Consider the following 18,284-nt stretch of genomic DNA (forward strand, 5'->3'; position numbering starts at 1 on the left):
ATTGTAATCCAATATTTTTCATAATTATAAACTTATTACCAGAGAAATGCCCCATATGTGGCCCTATTGTGGTATTTGACGCAACCACAAGCCTCAGATATAAAGGAGCGCCTAGTGAATTTCAATGGCTCCGTTATATTTGGTCATTTCTGACTGTACCACTTCAGGTTGGCAGTCTGGGGTGCCAAAACCTAAAATACACCCCTAAAGGGACACCATTTAGAAAACGACACCCCTCATGGAATGTAACAAGGGGTGCGGTGAGCATCTGGACCCCACAGGTGCTTCACAGATTTTCCGAACAATATGGCGTAAAAAAGACAAAAGTATTTTTTACACTAAAACGTTGTTCTAGCCTTCAATTTTTAATTTTCACAAAGAGATAAAAGGAAAAAAAAACACAAAACATGTAGCGCAGTTTCTCCCGAGTACAAAAATACCCCACATGTGGACATAAAGTGCCAAGCGGACGCAGGACGAGCCTCCAAAGGGAAGGAGCGTCAATTGGCTTTTGGAAGCTGGATTTCACTGGAATGGATTTCAAGGGCCCTGTCGCATTTACAGAGCCCTCGTGCTGCCAAGACACTGGAAACCCCCCACAAGTGACCCCATTCTGGAAACTACACCCCTCAGGGACTCTAACAAGGGGTGCAGTGAGCATAATGACCCCACTGGTGACGGGCACAAATGTGGAAAAATGTGACGTGAAAGTGAAAATTTTCATTTTGCTCACTTTCACGGCACAAATGTGGCCATCATCAAGGGGTCCATATCCTCATTGCACCCCTTGTTAGATTCCTTGAGGGGTGTAGTTTCCAGAATGGGGTCACTTGTGGGGGGTTTTCAGTGTTTTGGCAGCACAAGGGCTCTGTACATGCGACATGGCGTCCATCATCCATTCTAGCCAAATCCAACCTCTAAAAACCAAATGGCACTCCTTACCTTCGGAGGCTTGCCCTACACCCACATGGCACTTTATGTCCACATGTGGGGTATTTACGGACTCGGGGGTAATTGCTCTACACATTTTATGTTTTTTTTCTCTTTTAACCCCTTGTGAAAATGATAAATTCAAGGCTAGACCAACATTATAGTGTAAAAAATTTAATATTTCATTTTCACGCCACATTGTTCCACATTTGTGCCCGTCACCAGTGGGGTCCATATGCTCAATACACCCCTTGTTACATTCCTTGAGGGGTGTAGTTTCCATAATGGGGGTCAATTGTGGGGGGTTTCAACTGTCTTTGCAACACAGGGGCCTTTTAAATGCAACATTGTCCCTCGAAATCCATTCCAGCCAAATCCAGTCTCAAAAAACCAAATGGCGCACCTTCTCTTTGGAGGCTTACCCTGCACCCGCATGGCACTTTATGTCCACATGTGGTTTATTTCCGTACTCAGGAGAAATTGCTCTACACATTGTGTTTTTTTTATCTTTTAGCCCCTTGTGAAAATGAAAAAAATCAAGACAAGATCAATGATTTAGAGTAAAAATATAAAAAAAAAAATTACACTGAATGTTGGTATAGCCTTGATTTTTTTTCCATTTCCACAAGGGGTTAAAAAAGAAAATAAAAGCAAAATGTGTAGGGTAATTTCCCCTGAGTACGAAAATACCCCACATGTGGACATAATGTGCCATATGGGCACAGGGCAAGCCATCAAAGGGACAGAGCGCCATTTAGAGGCTGGAATGGAGGATGGAGGCCATGTCGCAATTACAAAGCTCCTGTGCTGCCAGGACAGTAGAAACCCCCCACAAGTGACCCCATTTTAGAAACTACACCCCATAAGAAATCTAACAAGGAGTGCAGTGCACATATGGACCCCACTGGTGACGGGCACATATGTAGAACATGTGCCGTGAAAATAAAAAATACCATTTTTTTCATTTTCACGTCCCAAATGTGGCCGTCACTAGGGGGCCATATATCCACTGCCCCTCTTGTTAGATTCCATATGGGGTGTAGTTTCCAGAATGGGGTCATTTGTGGGGGGTTTCTACTGTCCTGGCCGCACAGAGGCTTTCTAATTGCATCATGGCATTCTCTAATGGGAATGGCGGCCATACCTATTTAGCTAAGGGAAAAGGGACAATTCTAATTTATTTGGGGTTATCAGGCCAATTATTAGTTTATAAGGTTGAAAATGACAGGTGTCCATCAAATTCAACCTGTGTTGATCAAGAGGAAGGCAAAAAACAAAATCCTTGTAAGGCAGACGACAGTAGCCTCATCACAGGGAAAAAATTCCTTCCCGACTCCATAATGGCAATCAGAATAATCCCCGGATCAACGTGACCCCTGAAATAGGAATAAGGGACAGAATTTAGAAAATGTAGAACTCCAATGATGTGTGGTACGCCTTTAAGCGATCCAGTATGCAGAGGCCGGGGTGATCAGGACATGCGTCACACTGGAAAATGGGGGACGTCACCTGGAAAATGTTTTCCTGGTGTGATACGGGGTCCCTCATATCCAGAAGCGCTGGGTCCGCTCCATGGCTGCTAAATATTAGGACTCTATTACTGCTTCTGATATTTTCGGATCGTGCCGCAAGCTACAGTAGCTCAGGCAGCGAGGGACCGGAAGAGGGGGTGCTGGTATAAAAGTTATCCCCATACAGGTGGAAACCTTTATCCAGCAGTGGGAAGATCAGTTCCCGAACAATCTTCCCACTAACTCCGAGGATGGGGGGCATCTGGGGGCTGGATTCGGGTGTCCCTTCCTTCATACACTCTAAGGCCGGTTTCACACGTAGTAACAGTGCGGCCGTAAAAATTTCTGTCCCGTACATCTCCGGGTGGTCTGGCGGCTGTATTTGAAAAGCACTTACGGTCTTATCGTAAGAGTCCGGCCGTAGTGTCATGATGTGTCTTGGCTTGTTTGGCCCCGCTCAAAAGCATGTATTTGATTCATGAATCAGCCCCCGGGCCAAATAAGCACACCCACATCCCTATAAAATCTCCGCCCACTCGCGAAGTACGCCCATATGCTTGTAGTGTTTTGAATGAAAAAAAAAAAATACACAAAGATGTGTGATGGCGCTAATAATGCGCCCTATGGTCCAGCACGGCGTATGAGGCTGCGCCGCAAGCACCAGCTCGTGGTGCTTTCGATCCTGTGGAAGATGCGTAATTATTACCTGCGTTTGTGTGTTAGTCTATTGTGTTATATTTTTTTTTTTTTTTTTTTTTTTTCTAGCTTTATGTAACTTTTTTAGAACTAGCCTTACAAACTGTTTAGGCTTATAATCCGTCAAACATTGATTTAAATGTATTGTTTATGCAAGCTCCCTTAAGTACTGTTGACCAAAGGTCCTTAAATGCAACAGTGTAATCATTTTTTCAATAATTGAGATGTCTTAAAAAGAATAAATGTAATTTTTACAAAATTCTTCTCAGAGGCAAAAAGACGCAGAGCAGCGCCGTCTGCAGGAGGTGGGACGGCGATATTGGGTCCACCCCATCAATGTGCGGAGGGAGACCCGGGGCCACATTGGTTGCCTGTATGATGATTTGCGACGGTATGTCGATTTGAATAGATCAAATGTGGCTAATCTTTGAATGTAATATGCAAATGTAAAGGTTACTGTCCCCAAATGTTTACCCCAAAGTCCATAATAATTTTTTTTGTTTTGGTTTATCCTTACAACGTTTGATGTTAATTTCAACATTTGTAAACCGTATGACATCTTCCTATGATGTGTGTTTATGTGTAATATTTGTGATCAATATTTTTCTTAATTTGTTGCAGACATCCTGACAAGTTCCAGGACTTCGTCAGGCTGCCTATGGAGGCCTTTGATAATTTACTTTCCATTTTGACCCCACATCTCCAGAGACAGGACACCTACATGCGGAAATCCATCCCTCCTGTGGCCCGTCTGCTCATAACGTTAAGGTGAAGATGCTTTATTTTAATTAGAAATATTTGTTCAGGTAATTGTAGTTAAATCTAATATAGTGTTAAAATATGTAATAAATTAATATTTAGCAGAATGTGAAATAGAATACTCAATTTTTTTTTTATTTTTTTGTTTCACAGATTCTTGGCGACAGGGGAGAGTTATGTATCGTTGCACCTCCAATTCCGGGTTGGTACGTCGACCATCTCTGGAATTGTGAGGTGCACGTGCGCCGTGATCTGGGAGCATTTGCAGCCCATCGTGATGCCCAGTCCGACCCGGGAGATTTGGTTGCAGTCAGCAGCAGGCTTTCAGTCTGTGGCCAATTTCCCCAACTGTATAGGGGCAGTTGATGGTAAGCACATACGTGTGAAGCAACCACCGCGATCAGGATCACAGTATTTCAATTATAAGAAATTTTTTTCAGTGGTCCTGATCGCGGTTGTTGATTCCACGTATCGTTTCCTTGCCATCGACGTCGGCTCCTATGGCAGTACTGGGGACTCCCGGGCGCTACTGAGATCAGAGTTTGGGCGGCGCATACTCTTAGATCACGTGACTCTACCTCCTCCCACTCCTCTTCCGGGTACCACGCATCCCGCTCCATTCGTCATGGTAGGGGATCAAGCCTTCCCTTTACTGAACAACCTGCTGCGCCCTTACCCACGGAGAGGGCTGGATGAACGGGGGAGAGTATTTAACCGGAGGCTGAGCCGGGCACGTAACTTCGTGGAGTGCGCCTTCGGGATCATGACTAGTCAGTGGAGAGTGTTTACCACTGCCCTGCAGTTGAACTTGGGCACAGTTGACATGGTCATTAAAGCTGCCTGTGTTCTCCACAACTACCTTCGGGACTATGCTCCCACCCCGGAGGTGAACGTGGAGACACTGCCAGCTTTTAGTGCCCCTGTCAACTATGGCCAAGGGAGACAACTCAACCGCGGGATAGTGGTCAGGAACCTCTTTGCTGACTACTTCATGACTCCTGAAGGCGCCGTGCCCGTGCCCGTGCCCCTTTCACAGCCTCCCTTATGAGCCACGGCCACAGGACTGATGTATTTCCGCATGTATGTCACCTGTCTCTGGGATGTGTGTTTTTTTATTTTCTTTTGTTGTTTGAACCCGATGTATTGGTTTATATATAATTTTCCTTATATTTTTACTAAAACAAAAAATAGATTTTCTTATTCCACTAAACAATGTGTCTGCCTTTTCAATGTATGTAAACCATGTTGTGTGTTCCCACATAGTAGTGTTCGAAAATACACATAACCTCACTCGATATACTACTGCCCAGTAATTATCGAGCATGGTCACATCCTGCTAATGTTAATAATTGGATAGTCCTTAGAACCTAGTGTGCAGAAACATTGATGTGATCAAAACATGTGCATTTCCTATGGAGTGACCAGCAGGGTGCGCACTATATGTCGAACTTTCTAGTGTGGGATATGTAACAGGATCTGATATCTTCTAGTGCCACAGTACATCTCACTTCTTAACAATCACCATTAACACACCACATATATCCCTCCACACATCACCCAGGTGCGGCAGCTTGATGTGGTCTACTTAGGTTGCGGTGCAAAAATAATCTTTTCTAATCAAATTTTTTAAAGTAAAACACAGAAGAGTGTATTAAAAGATGAGAAATCTGGCTCTTTACTTGATCACCTGTTCCTTGTCTACAGTCGTCATCTCCTGCATTTCTTAGCAAAAATCCATCACATCAATCTGCCTGTGTAAACGCTACATTATGTAGTTTATTGTGTGTACGTTGATATATCCGCCACTTTGTACATAATGACCACATGCTGGATGTCCTGCAGGAGGCGATTTCTACTCCCATCGGACATAGAGCTCTATGTGGAAATGATAGTGTCATGATAAGAACATTAATGTTCCAAAATATGTTAGTGATCATCACAAGCCTCTCCTGCTCTGCCCACTTCCTGCCTTGCCCACAGATGTCAGCATAGAGCAGGCTCAGACCTGAAAAAGAAGGAATCGCAGCATTCACTACATCTTCGCTAGTGGCTTCACAATACGTGTATTTCCCTCAGTATAGCTACCAAAAACAGGAGTGGATTCAAAACACCCAAAGGATCTCTTGACACAATGTTGGAATGTTGTGGATGTGCGCCATTAAAACACTAAATAAGGACATTTCCAAATAACATCCCTTATTGTAAAAAAACATAGGAATATTTCACTTTAAATGGCGCACATGCACTCTATTTCTACATTGTGTGAACACAGCCTTTGTGTTTTTAATCCACTACTGGTTTTGTTAACAATACTGACCAAAATATACTGACTCAAATACACGTATTGTGAACCTACTACGAACATGTAGTGAATGTTGCGATTCATTGTTTGTCATGTATGACAGTGCTCTCTGCTGCCATCTGTGGCCAAGGCAGGAAGTGGCCACAGCAGGAGAGTGTTGGCCTGATAAATGAAATACTTAACTACATTAATATTTCCTATCATGACACATTAATTTTAACACATACACCAATGTCTCACATATGATTAGAAATATCCTCCTGAAGGACATCCAGCATGTGTTAATTTTAGACTAACGTAAAGCATACAACTAAATTTAATAACACACAATAGCAACATTCAATACAGCTTTCTATGCAAACAAAGTCCACTACGTGTTTTTAAGCGTATTTCGTATTTCCTTAGTGGCAGTCAATAATCATTTTTTTTTTAAACCCTTACCCACTCAAACATAAACAAGTCAAATCTAAGAATTCTGGAAACAACAAGATATGTGGAAATGGATTTATTACATGTAAAAAATACAAATAACTGTCACATGATATAGTGTGTGGGTGGATGTGGGCGAGGGTGTGTGGAGACTACTTTGGACCATGTTGACAGAAGTTAGAATAGTGTGCAGAGGCAATAGTGTGGCCAATATGTGAAGGCCACAGCCAGCCTGACTGTATTCTGGCAACACAAAACTAAAAGGGACATCCCAATCCCCCCAAGCTGTTATTGTCATCCCTAGCTAATGTGATGCCAGACCTTGTAAACAGTGTGTTATTGATGTGGTCCTGGTGCGCACAAATGTTATGAAATTATTAATGCTAGTAAGCCGCGGTTGGCACAAAGGCCCTACAGTGTAGCAGACAAGGGGTGGTGTTGGTGTAGCTGAGGAGAGGGAGTGCGGAACAAACACAAATGTTGTTGGACGGTCAAGGCACATGTCACTCTCTCTCGCCAGGCTCCACAGGACCCTCTTGCCATCTTGGTGGTGGAGTCCTGGCCAACCCCTCTGCCAGATTAGGTTCTTCATTCTCTTCATCCGATGAGGCCTCTGCTGGTTGCTGAACTACTTGTGGTCTGAGGAGAAAACAACACTGGTCACTATCTAAGATGCCACTTTTGTTTAAGGACATATTTAGCCATATAACTAAAATCGATGCATCCAATGCAGGATTACACTCTGCCTGCTTTCACAATATTTTCTATGTACGAGGTGGCACACTAGAACTTTTTACACTATATTCACACACTGTTGACCAAAAATGTGGGTGTTCCCAAGGCCACCCGAGTGGAACATTATTTTACTCTATGGACACATTGCGTCCATTGTTTAAACATTATGAACACAGTCCACGCTATTGGCATAAATGGCATTTCATGTTCTGGATTAGATCCTGGAGGGAGCAAAAGCTGTTCCAAAAGCGGTTAGGCCAGGCTGCATTTGTTAGTTATCTTGTGTCCAGCAGGGGGCGCATCATCTTACAGAAATAGAGATTACTTTAAAGTGTTAACTAAATATACTGCTCCCCCTGCTGGAGCCTCAATGTATATAATCTATATAAATATAACACATGTCTATGTCTGCACACATAAGACACTGAGCTACTTCCGTCATCATCTGCTCCTACCATGGACACATGCAATTAACACACACACTTACCTGCGGCGTCTGGTGGAATTCAAAATGAAACGCAGCATTGGGGCAAAAGGCAAAGCGTCCAGTTCTTCTTGGGAGGCCCGACGCCTCATCAGCTGCCGTCGCTGCCTGATGAATCTGTCCCTCACACTGGACCACCTGGTCTCCACATAGTTAGCTTAAACCAAAAGCATCCACACCTTAGGAATATATCAGCGTCAGGTGACCATAACACTAGAGTTAATGGTTTGCCACAGTGGCTAAACTACTTACCAATTATCCATTGCTCTAATCTAGTATGCTGGCCCCAATCTGGGTATACAATCCGGGCAACCTCCCTCCATGCGGCACTCCGCGTTAGCCGGCTTCTGTACCCAGCCGCAGGTCCGTCCCATAGCAGTGGCCGAGCATGGACCTGAAAATACAAAAAAATTACAGTAACGTCTTTTAAATTATTAGTCAATAAGGTCATAGCTCCTACAACCATTTCACAGGCTACACGCCATGTTTGATTGTAAATAGTACGTCACTTATGTGGGTGGGGTCTCCAGCTTCACCTGCAGCCAACTCCCTCCCTCCATGATGTTTGCTGGCGCCACATATCATATACACAGTACACTACTACTCACATCATGTCCTCATAGTATTTGCCTAAAATATATGTGCTTACTACTAGGGAATGGAAGCCCACAATCCGGCGCGGGGGTCTGGGATCGGATAGCGACACGGGGGGGACACGCCTCCTCTCTGTAGTATTGCCACCTCAGCACTGGGCGTAGCGGGGGGGGGGGGGGGTTGTCAATTGTGTGTCGTGTGCTCGGCGAATTGCTATGTGACACCATGTAACGCTGCTCAGCTTACCCATTTGTGTCCGGCCTTGTCACGTCGTAAGCCGCTGCACTACAAGTGCCATAATGGGCGGCCACGCCTCTTTGAACGTGGCTGCTGCGTATTGTGTGTGCTTCCGACCTTACAACGCCTGACAAAGTACAAAGCAGAGCAGCGCTAAAAGCCAAACTAATCATTAGCCGAGCAGTGAACATAATTAGCACAGCACACCAAACACTCCGGCTAAACAACAACCCCGCTACGCACACTGATGACGTGCATGTACTACAGAGAGGGTGCGTGTCGACGCTGTGTCGCTAGCCTATAGCATCATCAGCCTGCGCCGGATCTTGTGCGTGATTTGCGTACTATTTAAGCGACCTCCTTATGATGACACTATCAGCACATTATATGGGAGGATTTCTCCTATGTATGTGCCGCCAACACCCATCATGGAGGGAGGAGGGAGGAGGGAGGAGGGAGGAGGGAGGAGGGAGAAGGGAGAGAGTTCGCTGCACGGCCATCTCGCTAACACCAAACCTAAGTCACGCCCTGTTTGCCCAACAACATGTGCTATTACAAGGACAATTCCTCGACTAGGCATTCATTACAAATGTCGCCTAAAATATGATGTGCGTTACATGGTCCGAAAGAGCTAACACATTCACAGATTTGGAGGAGACACACACATATGAAAAGACAAATGCACTCATTGGTCGATTTCAAACGCCCCCTGATGGCAAACACATAGGAATTACACACAATCGTACTTACATCAACTACTCGGAGCGATGTATCGTGCCACTAACTGACTATGGACAATCGTACACATAAAATAAATATTATCTAGCATCTATTGATCATTACATAATCGATTTGTTTTCACGAAATTATTTATCACTTAAACAGGACGCAATAACAGATGTGACTTTTGGACATCCCAAAACCCGCTATAAAAGCCAAGAATTCAAAATTACATGTATGTAAATGTGACTCACACAACAAATGACAGTCATACATTAAGTCACGGCCACACAACTATCTTCTCCGAGTCCAAAGGAGGATCTAAATGTGTCTATCGACGATCTTATCTATGTATAAAGCACTCCCAACAGCTCCATAAAATACTTACTTCACTGATCAGCTGGGCGACGGCTATAACAGACCGATCAGGATACATCTCGGCCTCCATGAATCACTCCGGCTTTGTTGTCCAAATAACTTCTTCTTCCAGCGACGGTTTGAAAAGTGCAGATCTTACTATGCAGACACATCCTAAATAACCTTGGCTTCTACCCATAGGAACTCAAAATGATACATTTGTTATCTCCATCCAGTCACCGACACGGCCTAGGTGAAGCCTGGGCACAAGCAGTTGTTACATTCATCTCTGTATTTTGTGTGATATTTAAAAATATACAAGGACAATTACAAAATAAGACCGTGAGAAATGTGTGGCAAACAATATTTCTCTCATGGCTAAGCTTCAAATAAATAATTCCTTTCTTCTATCATCCTATGTCAAGGCCAAATGGCAATCCTGCTCTCATCACACAGGTGCAACTAGCCACAGTGCAGGGTGGCACTCAGATACATGCACTAACAATGCTATATAACATTTGGCCACTTCTCCAAGAAATGGACCACAAACACACCATTCCTTTCCCTTCCGGCCCAAAAGGCACCTGCAAAGGTCCAGGACACATGTCCACTCTCTGACAAGGCCGAGAGCACACCTGTAGCAACGATACCTCATACCCAGCCCTCAGGCCAGGCACTCACTGGTCATCAGTTACCTGCAAACAAAGGTGTAATCTCCAGAAGGAGAATGGTGCGCAGCCATGAAATGACCACAGAACAACATGTTTGTTATTCCTATATTCATTCCTTACACCCCTTGTTTTGCACCATGTCGTAGCTGCTTGCCGCTTGGGCCCCACGATTTCTGTGATCCGTTCTATATTGAAGCTACCGAACCGGTGGATCAGCCCAGCCACTATGTCCATATGTGAGCGAACACACTCATTTACATATGCAAATAACCAGCCCTTGGCGGCAAAGCCCACTGTTGAATAGAAATCAACGTTAGTTTTCAGTTTTGTTACTGACAGGGTTAATAAATTGTCAATTACCATAGGAAATCGAGGCTTTGTATTCAGACTGATAAAGTTTTGCCATCTGTATACATGGCTAATCGGCCTGTCGCATTAATGCAAATCATTACGCTAAACAAAGTGCACAACCAGCTAAGCTTTTTCAGGGAGAGTTGAAAAAATGCGAGATTATATAAATACACAAGGAATTGTATTCAAAAACATTGTCAGACTTGGCAAGCAATATGATGTCACAATAGTAAAGTCAAAGTTAGATTAGGACACAGGGAGAAGGGCGCATGAAGCTGCAGCTTACTGCATACAGATCATTGCATTCTGCTGCAGGCTCCCAAAGGCCGATCTCGTGGGCCAGTCTAGGAGCAGACTATCAGATATTCATCCAACACACACTGAGTCAATGATTAGCGTAGTGACACAACATGTTAATAAAAGCCTGAGACTTGTGGGAAATGTTACATATATATCGTGAACACATCCATTAACTGCACTATGCGCAAAGCACAAACCAATACAAACATAAGAATCGACAATTTTTGGGTTTTTAAAGTGAAAACATGTGAATATATCCTTGATGTGTCATTGTAAAGGCTTTAGGCCTCTCCATGTGTGAAAATGGGGAGTTTTTTATAGGATACAGTACATTGTGTAAGCGCGAGGTACTTTAGTAACCTTGAGCCAAATCACTACATTACACCTCCCAATCGAGAGACAACAACGCAGATGTGTGTGGAAGAATGTCAACTATTCGAGTTACACACACACAATGTAGCATTGTTTACTCCAGTCCAAAACTAGTTTTGATGTTATTGTTGATCATTAAAAGACTTATAATGTGGAATTAAATATTCTATAGAAAAGAATTTTACAGCAAACTCAGCATGTTCTGTATGAAATATCACATTAAACAGATTATTGTGTATAAAGGTTACCCAAAAAGGATACATTTGACTAATCAACCTTCTGTGCAAGATGCTGAGTCAAACATAGGCAACAAAAGTCAGTAATGGATGTAAAAACAGGACACATCAGACACTTGCATTTAGGAACTCATCTATTTGTATGACAGTCCATTTTTTTCATTATTGACGTTTAAATGTAGTGACATATTGGTTCTGCTAACAAGGGCCCCTACACACAAGAACCATTCGCCCTGGAGATAGCTAAAGGAAAGACATTATGATTTTACTTTTTTCTATAGATTATTTTAAATGAGGATCTTGGCAAACTGTTTTTTTAAACAGAGTGTACCATGTCACCACGGTAAGGTGTCCTCAGGGACATGGACCCTACTCTACCCTAACACAAAATGACCTCTCTGGGCCTGAAAAAGGAGACCACTTGCCATAAACCAAAGCAAATAAAATAACAAATAAAATAAATCTAAATAGAAAAATTAAAAAAAAAAAAAAAAAATATTATGATGTATTGCCTCATACATCACATAGTAGAAATCATAAACGTCGTGGGTAACGAGATGCCCGAGAGCGCCGTCCACGCCGTGGCTGGCGCCTAGGAACGGCCCTAGTACCCTCAGATGGAGGGGGCATGGCACCAGGTGGCTCTGGGGACAATGCTGGGGGGACAAGGGGGGAGAGAGGTGGGGGCACAGGTGGGGGCGCAGTGGTCTCGGGGAAAACAAAGACCTCCGGCGGGATATGTGGCCTCCGTGAGTGTAACCCATACACCGATTGTAGGAGGACGCCCACATAGCAAGGGTCGGGGAAAGTATCGGGGTCAATCTGCTCGTGACACGACAGCAGCACTTCTGTAACCATCCGCGCACTACGTGCCAGATTAGTAGGGAGATTCCGTAAACGGACTCCCAGATAGTAGCAGAAGAAATCATTCTGATCATCTCCTCCATCAAACCGCCTGACAAAGTTGACGACAGATTGATCCAACTCACTCAATGCTGAATGAGCTTCTTCTTGATCCCGGCGCCTCCTGGTGGTGGTAGTAGTGGGCCTCGTGAGTGGCTGACGTGGCCGAGCTGCCAGGGGCACACCACTAGGACCTGCACCAGATGTTGATGGTGCTGCAGCCTCCTCCTCTTCGTGCATGGAAGTCGAGCCAGAAGGTCCTGGCATCGGCTCCGTGCCCTCAGAAAGAGTAGGACTGCCAGGCTCCTGTGATGGCGGTGGCGTGGCACTATCCCCCTCCTGCTGTGATGCTGCAACATCAGAACCAGCAGCATCCTGTCCTCCCGGTGGGTCTGAGAAATTGCCACTGGTTCTGTGGAGAGACAGAAAGGTTAGCTAATATGGACACATTCATAAAGGTACTTCATATATAGAATGGTTTAGTTTTCATAACATACAGTATGTCGAAATGTGTGCTTTGGTAACACGAATACATTATGTAGTACTATGAGCATACTATGTTCGGACATACTACTATTTAGATTAACTCATTCACATTAGTGTTTTCTAATAAACTTAAAACAAAAAACATTTGCCAAAAATGTTCCCCTTTCTGAGTGTGGAAACAATGCTCTCATCTTCAGGGCATGTTGTGACCATGGAAGCATTCTGGTGACAACACAACAACAAGTGTTTTTTAATGTGGCACAGCAGGGAGAGGGGCCTGAGTTAGTCATGTGACCAGATACACAAGCGTCCAGTAAGAGGCCTGTGTACCTGTCATTGATCCCCGCAGGCCACACTGAGACAGTGACAGAGCAGCAGGCCGACCAGCATAGAGTATTAAGGAAGTGAATTGTGTGTGCCGGAGAACAGCTCTCGGACTGCTTAGTACTGTAGGACACAAAATATAAAACATTATCCGCTGCATGGAAACAGCCATTTCATTCACCATGCTTACTGGCTCTGCCACCTACAGCACACGCTAAACAACTGAGGGAGTGACCGTGATCTGCAAAAATCCTGAGATGTTGGTCTAGCGCCATGACAGAAACTATCATATTTTATAGAAATGACAGGATGTTGAAGCACGAGTCAGAGTGGTGTGTAAGCATTTGTTTGAGTGTGAGCAAAGGGGACTATTGTGATTGGTCAGGATACATTAACCCTCTCTGGACAGTCACATACACCAGCATGAAGGCTAACAAACATGACACAACTAGGGCCTTATAAAGAATGCCAATAGTGTATGTTGTCAAATTATCTGGATACATTTAAGATAATTGTCTGGCCATTCCTATAAAACATATACATAAAGAGGAATATTTGTGAAATAGGATTATATCATCTGCTAGTGAGTATGGACCAGGTTCTGCTGAACAACCAAAGGCAGAATTGAAAGTCAATAATCCCATATAACATTTAATCTCAGGTATTACATATTGTACACTATATGATACTATATACATTATGGAATAAGAAAAAGATGCTTACTGCCGTTGACTGCGGCTCGGGATAAAATCCAACAAAGGCGCATAGCGCATGGAGATCGGCTCCCCACCCCTCTCCTCCGTGCGTATCGCCCGTTGGTACTGGTCCCTGACACTAGACCAGCGTGTCTCCACTGCTCGGACTGACAAAAGCAAAGATTTATTAAAAATAGATAGATTTGAATAATTGATATATATTTCGAGGTCTTGGTAGAAATATCGGACATTCTTCTCCCAATTTTATGTCATACATTATTTGACAACACGACATACCCATCCGCAGCTGCTCGCTGTCCGTCACATCGCCCCACTGTGGGACTACCACAGCCGCTATCGTCTCCCACGTCTCGCGACGCAGGACGCGGTCGTGGTAGCCACGCACAGTCAAGTCCCACAAATGGGGACGGGACCGCACCTGAAAAATTATATATAAACACAGAAATCAATACACATCGCCATCTGACTTCACCTCTCTGTGTGTCTACATCGATTAGAAGAATAACATGTTTTACATTATGACATTACATAGAGTGGTGTTGGGATTCCAACAGACCACCTGTGTAATCTAATGAACACAGCCTAATAAGCACTGAGCCAAGACTCACTCAAACAAGGAATGGCAGAACTCTTTGAACACACTTAGGAAAACATAACAAGATTGGTGTCTAATGATTTAATTTAGGAAAGGCTTTGTATCTTAACTAGCACTAATTAGTAGGCCACAAGACCAGCTCAATGCCAGCTTTGCATTCACACCTGATGAAAAAGAAAATCCACATTGTTTAGAAAATACATGAACACATGTGCAAACGAGTGAATCTAACTATTTCACTACTGCGGTGTTTGTTCTGGTGTGTGTGTGTGGTGTTTTGTTATCTTAGTGTGTGGAGAAAACATGGCACAACGACTATGGTTAGAGATCTCGACATTTTGTAATAACTATGCTCAACATTTAGCTATTAAACAGTCGCTGATATATAGTGAAAAATATATTTTGATAATTAAATACATGTAAGGTTAGGTATTGCATTAGGTCGAACATTCTAGGAGGAGCACACAATAACATGAAACTACGTGCCAAATCGAGCTACATGAAAAACGCATCAAAAACGCAACCTTGCTCGACTCGATTTGGCAAACATTCCACAAACATTACTTGACTATAATGTGTACTGTGTAGTGCGCACGCTTACTCAGATTCACATGCACTATATCACACAAAAAACGCATCAAAAACGCAACCTTGCTCGACTCGATTTGGCAAACATTCCACAAACATTACTTGACTATAATGTGTACTGTGTAGTGCGCACGCTTACTCAGATTCACATGCACTATATCACACAAAAAACGCATCAAAAAACGCAACCTTGCTCGACTCGATTTGGCAAACATTCCACAAACATTACTTGACTATAATGTGTACTGTGTAGTGCGCACGCTTACTCAGATTCACATGCACTATATCACACAAAAAACGCATCAAAAACGCACTATACAGATTTGTGCAGAAAAAAGTTCTAAATTTTTACACATGTCACTGTTATTAAATAAAATTGATACATGTAAGAAATACAACAACCCTACACTCAATAGGGATACTAAATTCGACATATGTAAGTAGTGGTTTAATATGGGAACTGCACTAGAAATTAATACTATAGCAGATAAGGAAACACATGACGATACTTTGTGGTTTTTTTCAGGCCACATTCACAAGCCCGTGTCGCATGACTAAAACGCTGATATTTAAGACCACTAACAGTCTTGACATTCATATGTGTGTTACATGTGGCTTAGGTGCGTTTTTGTTGGCCGAGACGACCATGTGCATTTCGAAGTCCAAGTAAAACATTTTAACACATCACATAAATATATAAACAGAGATATGTCTTTTGGTTCGCATACATTACATATTATTAGACATATATTTAGATAGATATATAGATAGAGAGAGAGGGATAAATAGATACACAGAAAGAGACTACACATCCGATTTTCGAAGTCAAATCATTCTAGAAATATTAGTCTAATTCTTCGATCAAACTTACCTCTGCGATCAGGCGTGGAACATCAATGTCCCGCTGCCAGGAACCACGTCGCCCACGACCAGCACCACCATGCTCCGCTCGCCGTGCCATCGCTCCAGATCGGGACACCTAAAAGGATGGTCACCTATTGAAGCCCATTCACTTGGGCCTTTTAAACTGAAGGGGCGTTACGCATTGATGAATTATTCTAATGAGAATCCAGATTGATCCGGCAGTAATCAGAGGTTCCGGCAGGCCCGAATGTTACTTCCTACGGTCGACTTGGACCATTTCGGCCCGGAAATAATGGTCTTGCTCATTTTTTACGGACCCGGATACAATCAGGCCCGAAACTCATACGGAGTGTGCACTGTGCAGCCGCATATCCTATACTTCAGAGCATACACACGAACCATCAAATATACGGCCGCACTATTACATCCGTACATACGGCCGCACTATTACTACGTGTGAATCGAGCCTAAGGGTACGTGCACACTGCGGAATGGTGAAGGATAACCCTTTGTGCATTCCGCAGCTGGCACCCACCGGCGGACTGATGCGGGGGCGCGTCTCCGTCCGTGTCATAGACTCCATTCTATGCACGGGCGGATTCCGCTCTGTCCGTCCAATGTGTTTATTCTTTGGACGGACGATGGAATCCGCCCGTGCATAACATGGAGTCTATGACACGGATGGAGACGCGCGCCTGCATCAGTCCGCCGGTGGGTGCCAGCTGCGGAATGCACAAAGGGTAATCCTTCGCCATTGCGCAGTGTGCACGTACCCTAAATCTGTAAGTGTACCCTGAGGTACTCTCATAGAGTTAGTAGAATTTCACGCCATACCGTCATCTCTTATTGGGACAGTACTGGAGGAAAAGACGTGTTTGGGGGGCAGCGTATGCTACGCTACCCCCAGATACATCTTTGGATGATGAGAATGAGGATGAATGGAGTAACGAACGATCCCCCCATTCATCCTCACTGACTGTTTCAGTGTCGGAGGCAATAATAGCGTATGCGTCCGATACCTAAAACACGCCGGGGGCCACTTTTATATAGGGATTGGTATATGGGGTATGTAGTGATGTAGTGTCAAACTTTATTCAATGTAGTGTAGTGTGGTGTAATGTAGTGTTTTTTTACGTGTTTTTTTTACAGTAAGTATAAAAAAAAACCTACGCCAAAAATGGTGTTGCTGATAAATGCCGCACTTAATGTGCGGCACTTATCAGCAGACCATGGCGGTAGGATATAGAAAGAAAACACCCTACGCCAAAAAGGAGGAGTTGCTGATTAGCAGCGCACTTTCGTGCAATGCTGATCAACACTCAGCGGCGAAAGGGTGCGGAAAATAGAAAAAAAAATAGGAAAAAAAAAAATTTTACTACATGCTGAACATCCCTATAGTGGCTGATACGTATATTACACTTATCAGCCGCTAGAGGGCAGCAGAGCGAAAAATCTGGAAAAAGACGACACTGGAGCCGAAAAAATCCGAAAAAAGACGATGCTGGAGCCGGAAGAAGCCGAAGACCCGACGAGAAGAAGAGGACGCTGGGAACCCGGAAAACGCCGATCAGGACCCCGGGACAGGTGAGTAATGTACAAATACCTGCTCTGGACCCCTCAGCTACCTAGCTGAGGGGTCCGGAGCAGGTATTTATTACTTGTGGGGACTTTGATCGCCTTGAACATCCGGGCGGTACCGGCCGGCCGTTCATGGCGATCGGGACGGTGATACCGTGACCACCATTACTTTTTACAGTAATAGCAGTCGTTGCCGTCCTCGGACAGCACCGACCGCCATTTTTTCCGGGTCATCGGGTCACCGATGGCCCGGAAAGGTTCCGATCGCCACTATGGGCTGATCAGCCAATAGCGGCGATCGTCGGCATGGGAGAGATGGCCTGCTATGTATTATAGCAGGCTATCTCCCCCGATCGGGACCAGGACGGCCGCGGCGCCCTCTTAAAGGACCCGCGTACCGGTACTTCATGGGTCCTTAAGTGACAGTGATCCATGACGTACCGGTACGTCATGGGTCCTTAAGAGGTTAAGAAATCTCTACAGGGGGTATATGAGACTGATAAAAAGATGAATTCTGCAAAAGTGTTCTGGAGACATGTCCGCACC

At 44.1% G+C, this 18,284-nt stretch overlaps 1 protein-coding gene and 1 long non-coding RNA gene across 2 annotated transcripts; one reads left to right on the top strand and one right to left on the bottom strand.

Annotated features, from left to right (window-relative positions):
• The first annotated feature begins 3,100 nt into the window (after positions 1-3,100).
• On the top strand, positions 3,101-4,950 carry LOC138769735 (uncharacterized). The gene is made up of 4 exons (XM_069948378.1): positions 3,101-3,159; positions 3,407-3,528; positions 3,759-3,905; positions 4,050-4,950. Exons 1-4 carry the CDS (start codon positions 3,133-3,135, stop codon positions 4,942-4,944), a joined length of 1,191 nt encoding a protein of 396 aa, XP_069804479.1. The 5' UTR covers positions 3,101-3,132; the 3' UTR covers positions 4,945-4,950.
• A 1,790-nt stretch (positions 4,951-6,740) lies between these two features.
• Positions 6,741-8,236, bottom strand: LOC138769779 (uncharacterized). Its single transcript, XR_011359306.1, has 3 exons — positions 8,099-8,236; positions 7,850-8,003; positions 6,741-7,266 (listed from the first exon to the last, which is right to left on the bottom strand). It is a non-coding gene; the product is annotated as an uncharacterized lncRNA (long non-coding RNA).
• Between the last annotated feature and the right edge of the window lie 10,048 nt (positions 8,237-18,284).

This window comes from Dendropsophus ebraccatus, chromosome 12 (assembly GCF_027789765.1).
Source record: "Dendropsophus ebraccatus isolate aDenEbr1 chromosome 12, aDenEbr1.pat, whole genome shotgun sequence".
NCBI lineage: Eukaryota > Metazoa > Chordata > Amphibia > Anura > Hylidae > Dendropsophus > Dendropsophus ebraccatus.

Coding starts and splice junctions, on each gene's coding strand:
- LOC138769735 (XM_069948378.1), top strand. CDS start 3,133: ATGCGTAATTATTACCTGCGTTTGTGT. Junction 3,160..3,406: donor ATTATTACCTGCGTTTGTGT/GTTAGTCTATTG, acceptor AATTCTTCTCAG/AGGCAAAAAGACGCAGAGCA. Junction 3,906..4,049: donor CGTCTGCTCATAACGTTAAG/GTGAAGATGCTT, acceptor TTTGTTTCACAG/ATTCTTGGCGACAGGGGAGA.